The sequence below is a fragment of the Rattus norvegicus genome, chromosome 14, assembly GCF_021556685.1.
Source record: "Rattus norvegicus strain SHRSP/BbbUtx chromosome 14, alternate assembly SHRSP_T2T, whole genome shotgun sequence".
In the NCBI taxonomy this organism is placed as follows: Eukaryota; Metazoa; Chordata; class Mammalia; order Rodentia; family Muridae; genus Rattus; species Rattus norvegicus.
Genome location: NC_141547.1, coordinates 77,677,723 through 77,698,079, shown reverse-complemented (window position 1 = coordinate 77,698,079; position 20,357 = coordinate 77,677,723). Strand labels below are relative to the sequence as shown.

At 44.5% G+C, this 20,357-nt stretch overlaps 1 protein-coding gene across 1 annotated transcript in view; it reads right to left on the bottom strand.

Moving 5' to 3' along the window:
- The window catches only part of Stk32b (serine/threonine kinase 32B), a 256,406-nt gene that overhangs the window by 95,307 nt on the left and 140,742 nt on the right, over nt 1-20,357 (bottom strand). The window contains 1 exon segment of the mRNA NM_001107224.3: nt 1,606-1,779. Coding sequence (NP_001100694.1) covers nt 1,606-1,779 — 174 coding nt within the window.

The following is a 20,357-nucleotide window of genomic DNA, read 5'->3' as shown; positions in this document are numbered from 1 at the left end:
GCTGAGAACTAATAAGGAATTGGGTGGGGACCCTAAGAGACAGTCTAAGGTATCCCAGGAAACCTCTGATGTCACAATCTCTCCTCTTGGCTGAATCTATTTCCACTGACGTCACTGGGGTTGCCTGCTTAGAGGTTGAGTGCCCAGCAGCACCTGGCTGACCCGCAGAATTTTCTCAGCATTTAGTCAGTCATCTAGGTGAGCCTGCTGCCCTGTGTATGGGAGGATGGCACCTGGCTAGGACCGTGTGCATGAGCACAGTCTTTCATGCAATTTTCTCTTCTCTTCTGTTTGCTGACTGGCCTGGAGTGGGAGACACTGTGGGGCATCAAGATAACCCCAGTCCTTCCAGGAGGTTACCAACCCCTGCCTCTCATTTTAGCTTATTTGTTTTTCTCCACACCCTTCCATCCATAGGGATTTCTGGGGATGGCTGAGCCTTTTGGGGGATTCTGTAGTGTATAACGATTTTGACTCCCTGAGAAATACACCTCAAATTTTGTATGTGCTGTCCTATGTCCTCTGCACCACTCCACATTTTCCTGGCTCCCTAGTGTCTTGTGATGGTCTCCTTCAGTTTTCTCCATTGTTATGAACTTAAAAAGAACAACATTCTTTCCTGTCATTCAGTTGGGACTTTAAAAGGGAGAAAATGTAGGAAAGTGTATGGGAGTGAGGGTAGGGGTCGGGCTCCTGTGTGTGGATGCAATGGTGTGGGAGGTGTGTTTAATCTGCCTTCATGACCAAGAAGTCCAAGACCTTGCCCTTCCCAAGTTTTTCTAAAACTTTCTAAGTTAGAAGAGGATCACAGGGACATAGTATGTGCACAGGTGACCACAGGTAAAGCCCCCCCCCTCTAATTCCTCCCTCTGCTCCATAAAATGATATCATGAACTCCATTACTTTCCTGAGCCCCTCCTGGAACTGCTGCTCCCGCAAGGAAACTCACTTCCTTACTGTGGTGCTGCTAGGCACAGGCCTGAAGATTAAGGTACCCCATAGAGCAGAAATGCCATTTACCTACAGCCCAAGACCAGCAGAGGAAGCCAGTGCAAAGCACATCACTGAGCATGGCGCTAATTTCAAAGGACAAGAGTGGACTCATCGCTCCCAGTTCACAAGTAGGGCCATGTTCCACCCCTGCTGATATGATGTTTCTGTAACCTGTTCTCTCCTAGCTTGATGTTCATGAATATCTGATAGGTGCCTCTTTTATGCATCCTGCTAGGAGTCAATATGGGACAGGAGAGGTTTAAAGACTCAGAGCTAGAGTCTATGGTATCCCAGACAACCCCTGATGTCACAATCTCTCCCTCCAGGCTCAGTCACATTGTTTGAGGTCACCCCAAACACCTTTGGAGAGAGGAGCTAAGACCAAATGCTAGCCCTGTACTCTACCAATAATAATACAAAATGGACAGGCAGTGGTCATGGTCCACCTCCATTCAGGCCACATGGTAGCCTGCCCTCTGCTGGGAATGTAAAGACAATCTCAAAGCTGTTCAGCACTGTAGATTCTCAGCAACACCAGGACACATCCTTTTCTGCCACCTCCCACCACACCTGCCACCTATCACCGTCCCTGTCTCCTACCAGCAGTGTTACCTGTGGATGATGTGGTACCTCTGCAGGTACTCCAGTGCCAGGGCCAGCTCACAGACGTAGAGCTTCACGGCTCCCTCTGTGAAGTGCACGTTCTGCTGTAGGTGGTAGCGCAGGTCCCCGCCCAGCAGCAGGTCCACCACCATGAACATGTCTTCCTCATCCTGGAAGGAGTACCTAGGAACACAGAGGGACACAGGTTACGGGGTGGAAACATCTCTAGTGTCCTCGGGGCTAGCACTCCATTTTACAGCAAGGCAGATTGGAGCCCAGAGGGATGCTGTTGCTGTCAATAGCACCATGCTGTTGGGGGGGTGGAGGCAGGCTGCTTTCCGGTCTCATTCTGCCTCTGTACTGTGGGGTCACTCCTTACAATAAGGAAGGTTTGAGTCTCAACATTAATTCCCAGACTGTCAGGCAAACAGACTCTTAACTGGCTGGATGCTCATGGTTTTAGCTCATGCTTTAATCCCACGTTGTTACAGCATGTATCTGGGGGGATCCCCAGAAGCCCAGTGTTTTGGAAGCTTGGTGACAGGCCTGTGGCATGATTGAAAGGTGATGGGACTTTAGGAAGTACGGCCTAAAGGACGAATGCTGTTATTAAAACAAACTTGAAATCACAGTCTCTGAAAGTCTGAGCCAATACAAACCTTTCTTCCTTTAAGGTTGATTAACTCAGGTACTTTGTCATAGCAATGGGACGCTGACTAATACATGCTATTACAAGCTATTTGTAATCCATAGTTCTGAAGACACATCCTTCTCCCCAGCAATCCCCCGTACCCTCTGCACATGCTATTGCTCTCTGCAGGGAAATCATTCCCGGAACCCTTGAGCACGGTGATGTCCTATGACACCCAAGTCCAGGCACTTAGGGTAAGTGACGATTTTTTACTCTCCTGGCTCTTGGAATCTGCCCAGATCCTAACCCAATAGTCACTAGCCAGTGGTTACAGCCAAGTCCCACTGATGACTAACACCAAGGCCAGCCCTTTATGAACCACCATGCCCCTGAGGATGTTCTAGATAACCACAAATGAGAACAGCTCAGCGAGGCCCAGCTGGATATAGAACATGAGCCAGAAATACCTTGGCATTTTTAAGACTTTAGGTCTTAGTGTGGAATTTAATTTTAATTTTTTTACTATTTGTTTGTCTTTGAAGCAAACGAAAACTTGAACTCATTTTTAAACTCCAGGATAGAAGAACCTGCACATATGTGACAATGCACAAGGACTTCAAGGGGCGATCTCATAGCATCAGGCATGACAGATCACCCTATACCAATGCAGAGCTATCTGATCTGATAGCTGTCACTCTCTCTCTTCTTATAAAGCCACTGATGGCATCACAAGGGCTGTATCCAGAGCCTCGTGTAGCCTTTAATTACTTCCCACTGGCTGAGCTTGTAAATGCCATTCACATATGACTGAGAAGTAAAACTCCAACACAAGAGTTTTGGGGACACGCTCACACGAAGCAGAACTAAATGAGCTATTTGATTGTATGCATGTGCCTGTGTGTGTGTGTGCGCACGCGTGCGCGTGTGCATGAGACTCTGCTACTGTGTGGAAGGTCTTAAAAGGATCCCTGTAACATGTCTTCTGTGGAAGCTCAGTTTGCATTCTGGTAGATGATGGGCCATGGAACATCACATCTATAGCCAGTGTGTCCCATATCCCATGCTCTCTGGTCACTGCATGGCTGTCAAAAGGGATCTTATTAAACATCCTGCCAGAATCCTTTGGGGAAGCGATGTTAGGTTTCAGAGAGAAGCTTGCATACTGGGATGAATCCTGAAGGAGACAACCGAAACGCAAAGAGAACATCATTCAAGCAATAATTCAAGCTGGGCTGTTCCTTGCTACAGATCCGTATTTCGCTCCAGGCCATAGACCCTGCTTTCCCAAGGAGACTCAAAGTTATTGCTGAGAACAGAGAGTGCCTTCCCATCACCCTTTGCTTTTGTGCTATTCGGTGGCTCTGTCCTTCTTGCTCCTCCTTGCACTAGAATAACAATTATGCCCTCACCACAATGCTGCACATTGTCATGGAAATGATGGGAGAGAGTGTGCTCTCACACACTGACACAGACCTTCTGAGGAGAAGTTTGGATAATTAGATCCTCCTCCAAGCACAAAGATGGCTGGGAAGTGTGGGGACATTATTGACCCTAGCCTGGTTGCTGAGTGGGCCAGTGTGAAGAATACAATGCTTGTTATTGTGTGTGTCTGTGTGTGTCTATACATGTGTGCAGGTTCATGTGCACATGTGTGCACACACACAGGAAAACTTGAGGTTACCCTTAGATGTTGCCTCTCAGGTACTGTCTACCTTGGGTTCTGAGAGGCTTCCTATTATCTTGAAGCTCAGTGATTAGGCTAGACTGACATCCAGCAGGTCCTGAGGATTACCACTCCTCACTCCCTGGTGCTGAGAAAATGAGTATGTATCATCACATCTGGCTTTTTACATCGTTTCTGAGGATAGAATGTAGGCTTTCCTGTTTACACAATGAGTGATTTTACCAATTAAGCCAGTGTCATACCTCCTATTTAATTATTATTACTTTTAGATATACTGATTTCCTATTTTGTTCCTAAAAGGAGCAAATGATTTCTGAAATTTACAACACAACAAAACTATCTATATCTATATCTACATATCTCTATCTATCTATCTATCTATCTATCTATCTATCTATCTATCTATCTATCTATCTATACCCAAAGTTCATGACAAAGAACAAACAAGTAACTTAAGAAAATGGGAGCTGGAAAGTGGCTCAACAGTTAAGAGAACCAGCTGTTCCTCCAGAGGTCCTGGGCTCAGTTCCCAGCAACCATATGGCCATTAACAACTGTCTGTAGCTTCAGTTCCAGGGCAACTGGTGATCTCTTCTGGTGTCTGCAGAAACTGCATGCACATGGTTAAGCATGCGGGCAAAATACTTCTAAAATAATTGTTAAAGTTTAAAAGCAACAATCCGAGAAAATAGAGGTAGAGAAAACCACCCCCTAATTCATGCCTAAAGATCCTTTCTGCTTGCCTAAAATGGACCTAAAATGCATGAAGCCTCCCCAGAAAGAGAAACACGACCATAACCTGACTCATGGTTGACAAGGCAATAGACAGCTGCTTAGGAAACGCAGGACTTTTTGACTGAAATACAAGATCACTTAACTCATAGGCTATAGTATGATATTTTGACAATGTATAATGATCAAATCATAGTATGCACGTCTATCATTTCAAATGTCTGTCACTTCTGTGTTAGAAGCAGAAATTGTCCCTTCTGAGTGTCTTGAACAATGAACAGCATGCATTTTTCTTGGCACAGAAACCAGATAGAAATGGCTTGCACAGAGGTTTTAGTGTGGTAAACTGTACATGACTATGTGACTAACATTGGTCGGCAAAACAAATTAAAGAAGGATTTTATTTTAACCTGTGGAGTTTGACTGGGATGATTCAGTCCCATTTGGCAGATGTAGCCTTGCATGGGTGAAAGTCATGGAACGGGTAAGCCAAGTCCCCCATTCCCACCCCTCCCCCATTTCTGAACACGCTCATGAGGCCGAGGCTGGGAGTCACAGGCTTGGACTAATGCTTGCTCTGGAAGACGCCCTCCCTGCCCCTCAGAGGCTGAGTTGTGTGACCACTTTATGTCCTATGATAATGATAATGCAGATGAGGCACCATCCACCTTCCCAGATATGTTATGAAATCACTTTGTTCCTCTAAACAGCCTATGAGGTGAGGCTCATAGTGAAGCACTGCTGTGGTTTGAGTGTACAATGTCCTCCACAGGCTTGTGTGTCTGAACACTTGTTCCCCAACCAGGGAGGACACAAAACCTTTGAGATACAGAGAACATCTGCTTTGAAGGGAAGGGTGGCCTTCAAAGGTAACCCCTCCTCCAGTTCCAGGCTTCCTCTCTCTGGTCTGGCTGCCATGCCATGGCTCCACCATGCCTTCCCAATCATAATGGACTAAAGACTCTGAAACCATTGAGCCCAAAGGACTTGCATTCCTTACATTGGTTTTAAAACCTGATAGGATCTTAAAGCTCTAAGAGCCTAAGCAATCCTGAGACGATACAACCAGAAAGTGGCAGAGCTGAGGGTTGAGCTGTGAGAATCCACCTGCAGAACTCCCAGTCATGTCCAGGGCTCTAGGGTCCTTTGCTTACAGTCTTGGGACCATTCTCCTGGTCTTTTTCCCAACTACATGGTGGACCCTCTGAGCACAGGGACCTGTAGCATTCAACACTGGGTCCTTGTACCTGGCCTGGTTTCAAAGAATCATACGCTCTCAGGAGGGAGCAGATTACAAACTCCTAAAGTGACTGGAGATGTGAGGCAGACCAGCCAGGTATGTGGTCCATGGCACTGAGAGCTGTGGAGAGAGAAGGATGGGGAAGAAAGTTGTGTGTCAGATGCAGAGCATTCTGTTCTGCTGCTGCCTATGAGACCCCACCACCCCGTGCTTCTTCCCCCTTATCAGAAGCCATAGACTTGCACCAGTGTGAGCTACCTCTCTAATCTCCCCCTTCTCACTCAGCCTGGGAGGCAGAGTGACCTATTAGTGAGCACAAGCCTTGCTTGGCAGCATTCCCCCTGCTCCCCCACAACTAGTTCTGGGACCTGTCTGCAGGTGACTGCCGTCTTCCAGGCTAGTACCTGGCACATGGAATGGGGGCTTGTTGTGCAACCCCCATTTCTTAAGCTGCTGGTAAGTCTACGTCACAGTTGAATAAGCCCTCTAAGACTCAAGTCTAAAGCTGGATGTTCTATGGTGGTAGCACATGGACATTCCCCTGCATCTGTCAGACCCAGTCTGTCTCTGCATCTCAGGCACACTCATGGACACAGACCATCCCTCCACACTCAGCACCATCAGCTATGGACATATCCACTACCACCATCACATTTCTAGTAGACAAAACCCAAGAGAGGCTGGAAAGTCCTAGGTCCTAGATCAGATTTCCCAAGACATGTGACATGCTCTCCACTACCAACCTGGTGTTGCTTATGACCAAGATCAGCCAACCAAGAGACATAACAACCTAGGAAGTATCCAGAAAGGAGTCTCCAGGGCAAAGATCGGATAAAACATAAGTCCAATTGTCCTGTATACTCTGACTCATCAAGCCTACATCTCCCGTGCCTGGGGCTGAGATCCAGTGACCATGCCACAGAAAGAGCATTGTTAGTAACAAGGGAAAGCGTGAAAGGTTCAGGAAGGCACTGCAGGAAACCTGGAAGCTTTAGACTTCTGCCAGCCATCTGTAGCATTCATGGCATTTGCTGCATGTCTTTCCATTGTTTTCTTCCTGAGACAGAAGCCACTGAGTACCTGGAGATGGCTCTGAGGATGTCAGTCAGGAAGCTGGACAATCATGGGTCTTCAAAACTCACTCGGCTCTGTATCATTACTGTGTGTTGCCTGCAAGTGTAAAGAACTGGCCATTGCCTTAGATCACTCCTTACCCAGCACCACCTCTAACGGTACAGATAGAGAGGAGGCCTCACCCATTACCCTCGGCTCCAGTGACTCTTGGCTATCTAAAGTCCTGTAAGGAAGGACCTAAAAATAGTCTTGTCTCCGACAGAAATCCAATAATGGGATGTCAGGCTCCCTGTCAGCTCCCATTGTACCCATAGAAGGAGCTTATCAAGCCGGCATTGTGCTCCATACACAGACATCTTTAATAACGTTTTTAATAACCTTCCCAATAGCAAACACTTTTACTGTTTAAATTTGACTCGAGCCACAAAGTCCTCGAACTACTCAGACGTGATGGCTGCTGTTACTTCTTCACAGGAAGCTGACTCCCGTCTCCTATCTCAGGAAGTCAAATGGAGCTGGGCAGCCATGTTTGGTCTCCTGTATGTCAAGGAGACAACATGAGGTTGGGGGAATCCTCATAAAGAGCCCAGAAATCTTATAAAGAGGCTAAAGTGACTGCAAGTGTGTGGCTCCCACTGCTTACTGCTAGCTGGGGACCTTTGCCTACCGCTTGTCTACAAATGCAGATTTTCTTGTGTCTCAGTAGTCTCAAGGCTTACACGTTGTCCTATTACATATTATACAGTGATTCTGAGCCTTCACGCAGCTGGCACAGCAGAGGCAAGAAAGAAAAGAGAGGAAAAGCCGTCTCACCCAGGATATTAACACCTCTGCGTCACACTTAAGACCTGCTGTGAAAACTACCCATCCTCTGTGAAGACACCATCCCAAGACGAGCTTGGTGGCACAGGCTTTGAATCCAAAATGGGAGGCCAATGTAGGTGGATGACAAACTGAAGATTGGCATGGGCTGCAGCGTCCGTCAGGGTCAGCCCAAGTGAAACCCTATCTCAAAGGCAACAAGCAAAGCAGGGGATGAAGCTGAGGTAGAGGGCTTACCTAGCTTCATTGAGGCCCTGGGTTCAAGTCTAGTACTGAAAAATGAACGAAAATGATCAAGAACAGATTTCCTATCGCATTTTATATAGAAAAAATTTGGTCTATTCCTTATCAATCCAAGTGTCCGAGTTTTAAAGGTGCAGTGAAATTATGTTATAATATCAAAAGTAGGGCAATGTAAACACAAAAGGCCAGAGGGCTACGTTTTAAATGGAAGTGTTTGAACCATTTCCACCCTCAGAACAAAACACTGGAGTTGAGGGTGTTTGGGGGGTTGTGGCGACATGACAGCGCTCCCATCAGCTCTACCTCAGGCCCACAGCACCCCCTTAGCAATGTGTGTTTAATGTGACTTTTCAAACTAATGACCTCACTTGGTTCTGACATGTCACTACTTTGATTTTTGAATGTAATTTGAGGCTTTCTTGACATCTTCTTGTTAAAAATAATGTGTTCTGTTCTGGCATTGTAAATAGAATCCCCTGTGTTAGCAAGAGTGGAAAAATGTACTGTTGGCTACAAATGGGGTTGAGCGGTTTGAAATTGCCTGTGCTCCTCTGATTTTGACATAGAAGTGGCAATTTCATGTGGCTTTAATCCAACAGAGCAATTCCCCATTCAGGCACTCCAGGAACTTCCCTGAGCACACTGAGCAAGGTGGAGATTCCCCCAGGAGGCTTAGGAAGCCTCCCAGATCAGCCTGCGGGTTCCCAGACAGCCTTTATCCTGCTCCTGCTGTGATAGTTTAATCTATTTCTTCATTTCTTCTTCCTTTCTGTTCCAGTCATGGGATTGGTGTAGCTGCTGGAATTTTACCTGAAATCCCCCCTCTACCCTGTGTTCATATCTTTGCTTCCCATCCCATCATCTTAGCTCATCTTGGAAGAGCCTAAACTTCCGCTTCATGTTAGAACCTCCACCCCACTGTCCTGACACCTATGATTTTAAGCCAGTCTGGGCTTTTTTTCCGCTGCCCTACTTTCCTGGTCTGAAACCATCTGCAGATCCAGTGATTTGATGGTGTTTCTGTTCCTCACAACACATACAGATCCCTCAACAGAGCCTTGACTTTGTCCCTACTAGTTGCTTTTGTGATGGATATTGGCTGTTCTCACCTCCAGTTTTTAAATTCACCTAGGAGATGAGGAGGTACAACTGTGCGGGTGTTCATGAGGGCATTACCAGGGAGGATTAACTGAGGGGAGATGACATATCTGAATGTGGGTGGTCCCATTCTGAGGCCTGGGTCCCAGTCAGAATAAAAGAATGGGAGGGAAAGCTGGTCAAGATTCTCATTCTCTCATTCTCTCTCTCTCTCTCTCTCTCTCTCTCTCTCTCTCTCTCTCTCTACACACACACACACACACACACACACACACACACACACACACACACACACACACACATTTGATGAATCCATTTAGTGCCGTGTGTACGATTTTATGGATCACCACTCGGTATTGTATAAACAAGGGTTTATCCCTCTGGAAGACCAGTTCCTTCCCGCCTAGCTGTTATCAATGGCCTATAGCCCTTCATCCAGGAGTGTGGCCTTTGAGAGTTCCTCTGTCCACACTGGTATGCTAACTGGTGATGTCAGTAGTCAGGTAAGAGCCTGAGGACCAGGGCACGTGGTGCTTCAAGACTGTGTCTTCCTCATATGACAGGGAAGCTCCCTGTGAACTCACAACAGTGTGGCTGCCTACAGGGCTGCTTTTACATTACTGCAAGTTTGTTAGCAATACACGTCTTCCTTATTGAAATCTATTCTGATTTTCTGTTCCTCCTTGTGCAAACTTTAGTGGTTTAAATATTTCTATAAATTTACCTAATTTGTTTAATTTATCTAACTTGGGGGCATAGAATACTTGACATTATGTCCTTATGGTTCTGCTATTTCAGGCAGCAATGCTGTTTGGCTCATTTTGGGGTTGATAATTGGAGCATCGTTCACTCTTCTTTTGCCCAGTCTCTAACTGATGGCTGATGATTTTATGAATACTTCGTGGAACCAACTTTTAGTTCTATTCATTTTTTAATTAATTGTACATTTTTCTACTTGGTTAATTTCTGTTCCAACCTTAATGTGGGAACATTTCCTGGCTTCCTTTGTCATTTATTTCTCCTCTAACTACTTAGAAATGTATTCATACACAGTGTGAATTTCAAATATTTCCTACGTTCATTTTTGTCATTAGAGAATAATCATATGAATTAAATCGTTTCAAATCACTTTCTGTCTTATGGCCAAACGTTTCTGTTCTTGAGAGTGTTTCATGTGCCCCTCATTTTCTGGTTTGAGATGCTATTACATCTTTCCTTATTTATGTAGGAGCAGAGGGGAACACCATCAATAATATAAATATGTCCAAAGAAACTCATATCTCATCTCATGCTTTGTGACGAGAGACAGACGTTTTCCTCCTAAAATGTTTACTTTCAACATTATTCAGCAACCCTGTAAGAAGTCAGCCACAGCACCAAACCAACAAAAAGGCATTCAGATTAGAAATAGATAGAATGGTTGCTGTTTTCAGGTAGCATGATTATTATTAATGTGCATAAGAGTGCAACAAATATTAGGTGTATGGTTTCTCTAAACTCACCTATCTCAGAGACATTTGTTTATTTGGATTCTAATAGAGACGGTGATGCCATGTGAAAATAGAGATTATGCACGCGCACGCACACATGCACGCACACACACACACACACACACACACACACACACACTCCCCCTTCCCTGAACTGTGACAGCAAGGCTGCAGTACACAAGCTCACTACATAAAAAGATCAATCATTTTTCTAACAACAAAACATCGGTTTTCAAAAGAAGACATACTGGAGTGACAGTTATACTAGACAGGGACGTAACAAAAACATCTATGCAGTCTCTGCAGAAAATAAGCAATGTGTAACAGAACGCCAAGAACACTTAGGCACACGGAGCCTGGGCCATGTGCGTGGATTGAAACAGTCAACAAAGATAAGGAATATCTCTGAAGTGAGTTATATAAGTGCTATCAAAATTCAATTGTTATGGACTTATCACAAAATCATGTGAAGACAGGAGGATTCCAAAGATGTCAGACAAGGTGCTATGGAGCACAGAGCTCCTCGGCATCAAGCCCTGGAAGTTCATAAAGATTTGCAAGCTTCTTGATTAAAGACACACGTTACTCAGTTTTCATTCTGTCTCCGTGTTTGGGATTGAACTGAGAGGCATGAGGGCTAGGACGTTCTTAAAGGATGACACCTCCATCTCTACCTCAGAACCCCCTGGGGTCCTGTTCAAAAACCACCAAACATCAGGTCTTATTCCAAATCTGTAGACTCAAAAGCCCTGGCTTGGAACCCCACGACTGTGTTTTCCAAGCCCTTCCATGTTATCCAAGCTCCACGTGATACAACTTAAGGGGCAGCATTGCTTATCTAAGTTCACAACTTCACATGGTTCAATATATAGCCACTTGGTCCCATGTTCTCAAGCAAAGTGTCCTATGAATGGGAGGCAGAGGCAGAGGACAGACTCATATGATTTAGCTGTGGTTTCCCTGCAGGAATCCTTTGTTAGAGTGAAAATATATATATATGCATATATGTGTATGTGTATATATATATTCATATATGTGTATGTGTATATATATTCATATATGTGTTATATATATTCATATATGTGTATGTGTATAGTTTATATATCCAATATATATTTAGATATAAATTTAGAATATAAAGAGGTCCCAAATTTAGAAATAAGCAGGGAAACATGGGAAGGGAGAATACTTTAAATATAGCATACACACATTTTAAAAATAAACTAAAAGTATAGCATCATTGGTTAATTTTAACAGACATCCAAAGAAGACTTTTAAAAAAATCAAAACTTAAATCAAAATCTAGCAATGTATAAAATATACATCCTAGACACACAGGGCTCATACTAAGAATGCAAGGACAGTGCAACCAATAAAGACCAATGTCGAACGCTGTGTTTGCAGAAGAAGGTAAATTTACATGATCCATCCTAAATAGCATGGAATATTAAATTTTAGGAAGCATAAGATTTTTACTTTGAAAACTACAAAATGCCATAGATAGAAATCAGAGCATAAATGAACAGGGCCATTCGCAATCAAAAGAGTCCAGATTGATAGGGCAATGCCATTCAGATTGTCCTACCCAGTCAAGACAATCGTGACTGAAATTTCTAGGTGATACCCAAATTCACCGGAAAACACAGAGATAAATAAATGCTGGAACCTAAGGGAAATATCTCATTCAAACCACAGAGTTGGCAAGTAACTCCTCCTATGTTGTTGGTCATCTTTTCATTTTTTTGATACCATTCTTTGACTCAGAAATGATTTTAATTCTGACAAAACTAAAAAGAAAGAGAGATGTATCTAGGCTTACAGTTTGGAATGGTCCCAGTCCTGTATGACCAATCAGCCTTGGTAGAGCAGCTCCATTCTTTCCAGCAGGACACAAATGGGGGAAATGTTTACAGACTGCTATTTTGAGACAGGATCTCTCTGTGTAGCCTTGGCTGTCCTTGGACTTGCTCTATAGACCAGGCAGGACTGGAACTCAGAGACCCACCTGCCACGTCTCCCAAGTGCTGGGATTATAGGTGTGCCCCACTGTAGCTGCAGCTTTTGAGGTAGGAATTGGGGACCAATTATTCCCTTCCAAGGCCTCCTCTAGGGACTTCCTTTTCCTAGCTACCTCATCTGCTGACAATTTCTTCAGTCTCCTCAAATAGGACTATACAACACTGGGGTCCAAGTCATTTTAGAGGTAAGCCATTGCCGTGCAGAATGGGTCCCAACGTGATTTCAGTTTGCTTTTCTTTGATGAAGTGTGTGTTCATTCTAGATACCTGGCCTCTACATGAATTTTAAGTCGTACACCCAGAGATTCAAAGCCAAGATTCACAATGGAGGAAGGGGATGGCTTAAGCAAGAGTGGATAGATTGTGAGCAATATGAGAGGAGAGAATGGGAACACCAAGTTAGAAAGATTTAAGTAGGGAGGACGGGGAGATAGGAAGATAGCAGGGAGAAGGGAAGAGTTGTGAACCAAAATAAAGGGGCATAAAAAAGCTATGTGGTAAGAAGAGTGTGACAAAAAATTATATCTCACTGAATATTTGTCCCTTCTCTGGTCATTGTAGTAATTTTTGCTTCATGTATCTTTCTATTTAATATGAAGAAATACAAGCTCAGAAATGTGGACTGTTAGTGTTGCCATGTGAGGCTTACTGCCAATATCCCAGAATATTTGATTTATTGTGTGGCCAGTCTGTGCCATATTCATTCCCTGCTCTGGTCACAGTGTGCTCTGTCCAGCCTGGTTTAGTCTGGAATCCTTTTCCTCTCTTGTGAGGAAGTGTAAGTAGGTGATATATAGGTTTTTGTTTTTAATTTCTCATGTGAAAAAATATGAATATTTTCTAGAGTTCAATGTTCTTTTATCTGTTGTAGTGGATAATACAGTTCGATCAACACACACACACACACACACACACACACACACACACACACACACACACACACACACACACACACACACACCACAAATCCAGCTCCAGAGAATCTGATGTCGAGTATCTGTATTCATGCATCTATGGTTCATTCTCTCTCTCTCTCTCTCTCTCTCTCTCTCTCTCTCTCTCTCTCTCTCTCTCCCTCCCTCCCTCTCTCTCTCCCTCCCTCCCTCCCTCCCTCCCTCCCTCTTTCTCCCCCTTCCTCTCTCTCTCTCTGCACATACTTAAAAGTAACTCTTAAAATACCCTCTGAACATATTACTATAATTATTCTTTAACATGAAAGTAAGAATAAGTCTGAAGGCTCTTAAATCCATACACACCAATCTGAACCCTTAACAGAGTACACACAAACGCCATGCGAGGATCAGCTATGATATGCAGCTCTTGACACCAATTCTCTGAAATCTTTTGGTGCAAACATGTCCTATTAATTTCACACCACAGCAGAGCAGGCTGGAGGATAGAGAGAATAGTCACATGTTACAATGGAGATAGTAAGTCCTAGAGCATTCACACATGATGAACCCTGAACTTCATCTGTCTGACTTAGAGGACCCACTGAAGGCCATCACAGCTGCTATAGTTTAAGTGTGAGGCTTGGACACTGCCAAGAACATTTAAGAGCGAGGGGCCCTGTGTAAACTCTCTTGATCTGGGGATAATCTGCTATCTTGTGTGTCCATCCCTACCTGGCATTGAAAATGGGGAGGGGACACCCTGTTGCACACACACAATGGGTGATCCAGTGAAAGCAAGGTACTTATGCGGTCCCAGTCTGCACCAAGTTCAAGCTTTCTTACAAGTCTTCCTAAGTCGAGAAGTTAAACCTTTCCTGTCTTTAAAACAAACAGACCCATAGAAACATCAAAACCAAATAGATGTGGGTTTCTGAATGCCGCCATGTTTGTTTCCAGAAACCAAAGCTGAGAGAACCAACTGTTGACAGCACAGTTCCTCACTCTCCTGCATCAGCTACGCCTGTTCTGCAGAATCCAGAAATGGACTGGCATTTCTATCAAAAGGTTAAATAAAACAAACTTCATTTTAAGTGATTGGAAAGAAGCTGTTTGGCAGAAATCCAAATCCTTCCAGGGTTGATAGCACTCTTGAGATCAGAGAATGTATAGTATTCATGGTCACATCTGCCCAAAAGTTGCCCTTGTTAATCTGCTGCCCTGTTTTGAGTTAGAGAACTGGGTAAGAATGTGATGCCAGGACCCAGAGAGATGGCTCAGTGGTTACGAGCACTGGCTACTCTTCTAGAGGACCTAGGTTCAATTCTTAGTACCCACACAGCAGCTCACAACCATTCAGTTTTAGGGGATCAGATGTCCTCTCCTGGCCTCCAAGGGCACTAGACACAAATGTGGTATACAGACACTAAAGAAGACAAAACACCCATACATATGAGAGACGGGGCGGGGGGGAGGTGTCAAATTCTGGCCACTCAGACTGAGGCACAGGGCACTTTGGTATTAGAACTAATGCAGCAATACCCCATGGGGTGTGCCTGTCAGCTGAAGCAAAAGGTTGGCTGGCTGAAAATACTTTGGATTGTGTGGTCATTTTCTTGGGTTCCCAGACCCACTTCTAACATGAGGACCAGTGGGCAAGTGGCATTCAGCATTTGCTCATGGAACCTCCTCTGATCCAGTTTATTAAGTGGGAAACTAGGAAGACCCAGTGGCTTTGTGCTCACTGAAGGTGGATTGCTGCTGGGGGAAAGGATGGGCCATGGTGTTTAGATAGTACCAAGGACAAAACAGGCCCTGTTTGCTCTTGTGCCTTGGTGCACACTTCATAAGTCTGGAGGTATTTCCTTCCCAGGAAGGTGATTGTAATAGCAACAAATGACAGAAAAACCAGCCAAGAAGATGCTAGAACATGCCAGGATTTGTGATGTCTAAATAGGAAAAACAGACAATTATGGTTCTGTGAAAAAGCAAGAAGGCACCTGCCTGCCTTATTTCAGCCCTTTGGATTTCCTCTCTCTAAGGAAGCTGCTGCATGAAGTGCTTTTCACCTGACTTCCCTTGCATCTCTGAGACCATCGAACCTGGTTATCAAGCTGCATCCCAGGGAAGCATCCAGAATAAACACTGTGTGACAGGGTGGAGAACTGATGGAGGGGCCTCCAGCTGAATTCCCCAAGGAAGTGTGTGCATTTTAACAAGCCTGCATGTGTCTTAGGGTTTCCATTGTTGTGAAGAGACACCACGACCAAGGCAACTTTTATAAAGGACAACATTGAATTGGGGCTGGCTTACAAGTTCAGAGGTTTAGTCCACTATCATCACGGTAAGAAGCATGGCAGCATCATATGCACAGGAATGGTGCTGGAGAAGAAGCTGAAAGTTCTACATCTTGTTCTGAAGGCAAACAGAAGACTGTCTTCCTGGCAACTAGGAGGAGGTTCTCAGAGCCTATCCCCATAGTGACACACTTCCTCCAACAGGGCCACACCTATTCCAACAAGGCCACACCTTCTAATAGTGCCACTCCCTGAGCCAAGCATATTCAAAATACCACAGTATAATTTTCATATACTTTTTAAAAGGCTTTTTTAAAAAAAATTGTGTGCAGTTGTGTGAGTGAGTGTGTTGCCATTTGTGTATGGGTGGATGCTCACAGACGTCAAAAGCATCAGGTACGTATGGAGATGATTTATGGGCAATTGTGAACCTCCTAATGTGGACTCTGGAATCTGAGCTCAGGTCATCCAGGAGAGCACTGCCCACTTTTTAAAAGAGGATGGAGCTTGATTGAATGGCGCCTATTAGGATAAGCCTGACATGCTGCTGCTTTTATTCAATGGGAACAAATGCTTTGGAGCCTCAGTGACAATGACAGCAGGGTGTACAAGGTCACCTGCAGAGTTGGGGGCATGGGCAGCCTGCAGAATCCGCTCCTGTTTCAAAGGCTCCTGTCTTACTGCTGTGAGCTGTGATACCATGACCAATGCAAGTCTTATAAAAGACAATGTTTAATTGGGACTGGCTTACAGGTTCAGAGGTTCAGTCCATTATCATCAAGACAGGAACATAGCATCCTCCAGGCAGGCATGGTGCAGGCAGAGCTAAGAGTTCAACATCTTTATCTGAAGGCTGTTAGTGAAAGACTGGCTTCTAGTCATCTAGGAGTATTAAAGCCCACACCCACAGTGACCACCTACTCCAATAAGGCCACACCTCAAAATAGTGCCACTCTCTGGGCCAAGTATATACAAATCATCACAGCTCCACACCTTTCCTGAGGCTTCTGAGACTGCTGGGATTTGAGATCTGTGTTCACCTCACCAGGAACCCTAGTCTAGCCAGACTCAAAGTAAACCACCCTCAAAGGGATTCAGCTCACAGAGACCCTTTCCAGGCTTCTTCTACAAAGCCCTACTTCCTCTGTTATCCATTCTGCCAGGTTTTGGGAGCAGTCTCCATACAGTGACTGCAGACATGGATAGATAGGGCTTGATGTTGACAGCCACAGTCTCTCCAAAGCTATGCTTGCAGGTGGACAGGAGTCAGCAGATAGGAACCTCAGGGCCTGAAGGATCCTGGGAGAGGGCACATCTCTGCTGAAGTTTGTTTACATTGTCTTCTCCTAGAGCTGCTTTAGCATTCAAACACGACCCACAGTTTGATGCTTGTTGTGTGACAGCTCATTAGTGACAGATTTAAATAAAACAAATGCCATAGATGCCTGGGACCATTACTGGAGAGGAACCGCCTTCTATGAAGTATGAAAATATGCCAAACTGGAGCAGAACTCCTTCACTCTGTGGTCAGTGTTCAGACAAGACATGCTGGAGGTTGATGAGGAGTTAAGAGAAGTAGAAGAGCTGGATTGGTAGGTTAAGTACTGGCCATGAAAACCTAACTTTGGGGCCCTAGCTCCCAAGTGAAAAGCGTGGCATGCTGGCATGCATCTGTAATCTAGCACTGGGGAGGCAGTGGTGGAGGGCTTCCTGGAGCTCACTGGCCATCCAGTCTTGTTGTGAGTTCATGGGAGACCCTACTTCAAAATAAAATGGTGGAGAGTGATGGAGAAAGACATCAGACATCAACCTCTGCCCTCCCCATGCACATGTACACATGCAAGCATGCACTCCACACACATGCACTCACACCTATCAATGCATACAAATGTATACAACACGGGATATTTTTTTGAAGGAACTGGGGGTCTGCAGAGATGGCTCAGTGAGCTGAGTGCTTGCTGCATAAGCCTTAGGATCTGAGTTCAGATCTCAGCACCCATGAAAAGTCTAATGTGGCAGCTGTAATCCCACACCTGGGTGGTGGGGGAAGACAGGAAGGTTGCTGGGGCTGTCTAGCCAGTCAGTCTAGCCAATCAGTGAGCTCCAGGTTCAGTGAGAGACCCTGTCTCAAGACAAAGTAAGGGAGAAAGCAATGGAGGAAGGCGCTGGACATCGTCTATGTTTATCTTTGGCATCTCCAAGTGTGGGTGTGGATACTTGTCCATGAAGGCCAACACTATGCATACCTGCGGCCATCATATCTCATACCAGCTGTCATAGCTGGAACCCAAGGGGATCAAGGGGAATTGCTGGTGGAGGCCAAGAACTCTGGCCAGTGTTGATACATAACTAGAGCTCCTCTGAGCCAGCTTCCTTAGGGAGACCCACATTGCAGACCACAGCACAAGTTCCCACAGTTTCTCGGGTGATCCCAGCAGTTCTCTGAAGATCTTTTTTTTTTTTTTTTTTAATCTCTTCCCAGAGTTCGCACCACTTCTCAGTTGAGTCCCATCTGTGAATATAATCAGCCAACTGCCACCGCAGCCTTCCAGGCTGTTAATTAAGACTTTTCTTTGAAAGCAGACCTAACCCTTTCCCCCCTCATCCATCCTTTAGAGACTGTTGTGTGACTCAGAACAGGTGAGTATTTTAACCCCATATCATATGTTCAGTGTGCAAGTCATGTTCTATAACTGCACTGCTTCTCTGGGGAGAGTCTGTGAGCCAGCTCGGAAGATATTTTGTCAAAATCCAAACATAAATTGCTTCTAAATGCCGTTGATGCTGATGCTGTTGTCACTAGGTACTTAGAAGAGCGCCGGCATGATTCACTGCATTTGTTCATTAGAGGAGAGCACGTACATCAAGATATTGAAAATGATCATATACTTACTCCTTCCCTGCAGGAAAGAAACATCTAGAAAAGTAGCTCAAAGAAGCAAATCAATGTGAGGAAATGAGTTTTCTGTACATGCATGCTAAGATGCACATCTTTGATTAGTAGCAAGTATTGAACCTATCAATTCAATAGAACAAATGCATGTCCCCTTCTCCATATCGTGGAGCTGCATGCTAACAGCAAGCCCAGAACCGGATTAGCAAAGAAAGCACAAGGGAATATATTAAATTGAAAATTAAAAAAAAACAGCCTATACCAGTGATTTTCAACCCCACAGAGGGGTTGCATATCATATATTTACATTATGATTCATATCAGTAGCAAATTACAGTTATGAAGAAACAACAAAATAATTTTATCATTGGGCAATCGCCACATGAGGAACTGTATTATAGGAGCAGCATCAGGAAGGTTCAGAACCACTCGTCTACACCAATTAGATGATTATATATCAAAGATTGTCTTATCATGGAAAACTTCAACCTGTAAAGTTGGAGTCAGGTGGCTGGAGGTTGCAGTGACACTTGTGACTTTAAGTCAGAACAAGAGCAGCAAATGCCACCAAGCCTGCGAAACTCCAAGGAATTGAGGAACATCTCAGTGTCCTACTCATTGACTCGAGGCAAAGAAAGGTCAGGACCTCCTAGAACAGTACTGTACCAGCTCTGAGGTCCTTGCCATTTCTGGCACCTGCATTTTCTGAGAACTGTTTTGCAGAAGTCCACACACAGACAACAGGATAGAAGAAACAAGAGCGGGTGTGTTCCCAGGATCACCTTCTGCTCTCAGGAGACACAGTAGCCCAGCCTCCTCCCTTCCCCAGAGTGTATTCTGAGGTGTGAATTTCACGCCTTTTCCTAGACTCCAGCAAAGGACCCATGTACTGAAAGAGAAGAGCCATTTCTGACATTTTTCAGGGAACGTGATTTGAAAACACAACTGGTCAACAGTAAAGTGTGGCAAACACTAAAGAGTATTTTTGAGACGTGTGTAAGTAACAGTTCATAGACAGAGACAATAGGAATCTGGGAAAATAAGAAAGTTGGAAGTGTTTCTTCTAGGCTCTGTGGGTGAAAGCACTTGTCACACAAGCTGCAGGACTCACCACTGTAAGGGTCTTCTGACCTCTGCAGGGGCACCAAGACATGTGCATCTCCACACCCACACTCACACACTTATAATAAATTAATAATTTTGTGTGAACAAAGCATCATTAATAAGAAAACATGAAAGTCATAAACTGAAATAAAACATTCCTGAATATACACCTAACGTTTATTAGGCATGTATAAAGGTCTTCCATAACTCAAGAATTATCTACACACACTCATGCATACACCTGTACACATACACACACACGTCCACACACACACAGCACACACACAGCGCATCCACACATACATTTTCACACACAGCAAATACACATACTCATACACACATCATACCACAGTCATACACACCATGCACACAATTCTATATGGATTCATACATAAATATAATATACACTCATACACACACTCACAATCTCTCTCTCTCACACACACACATGCACACACACACATGCATGTGCACATTCACACACACATGCACACATTCACACAGACAGAAAGCTTGGATGAGCACTTCACAAAAGAAAATGT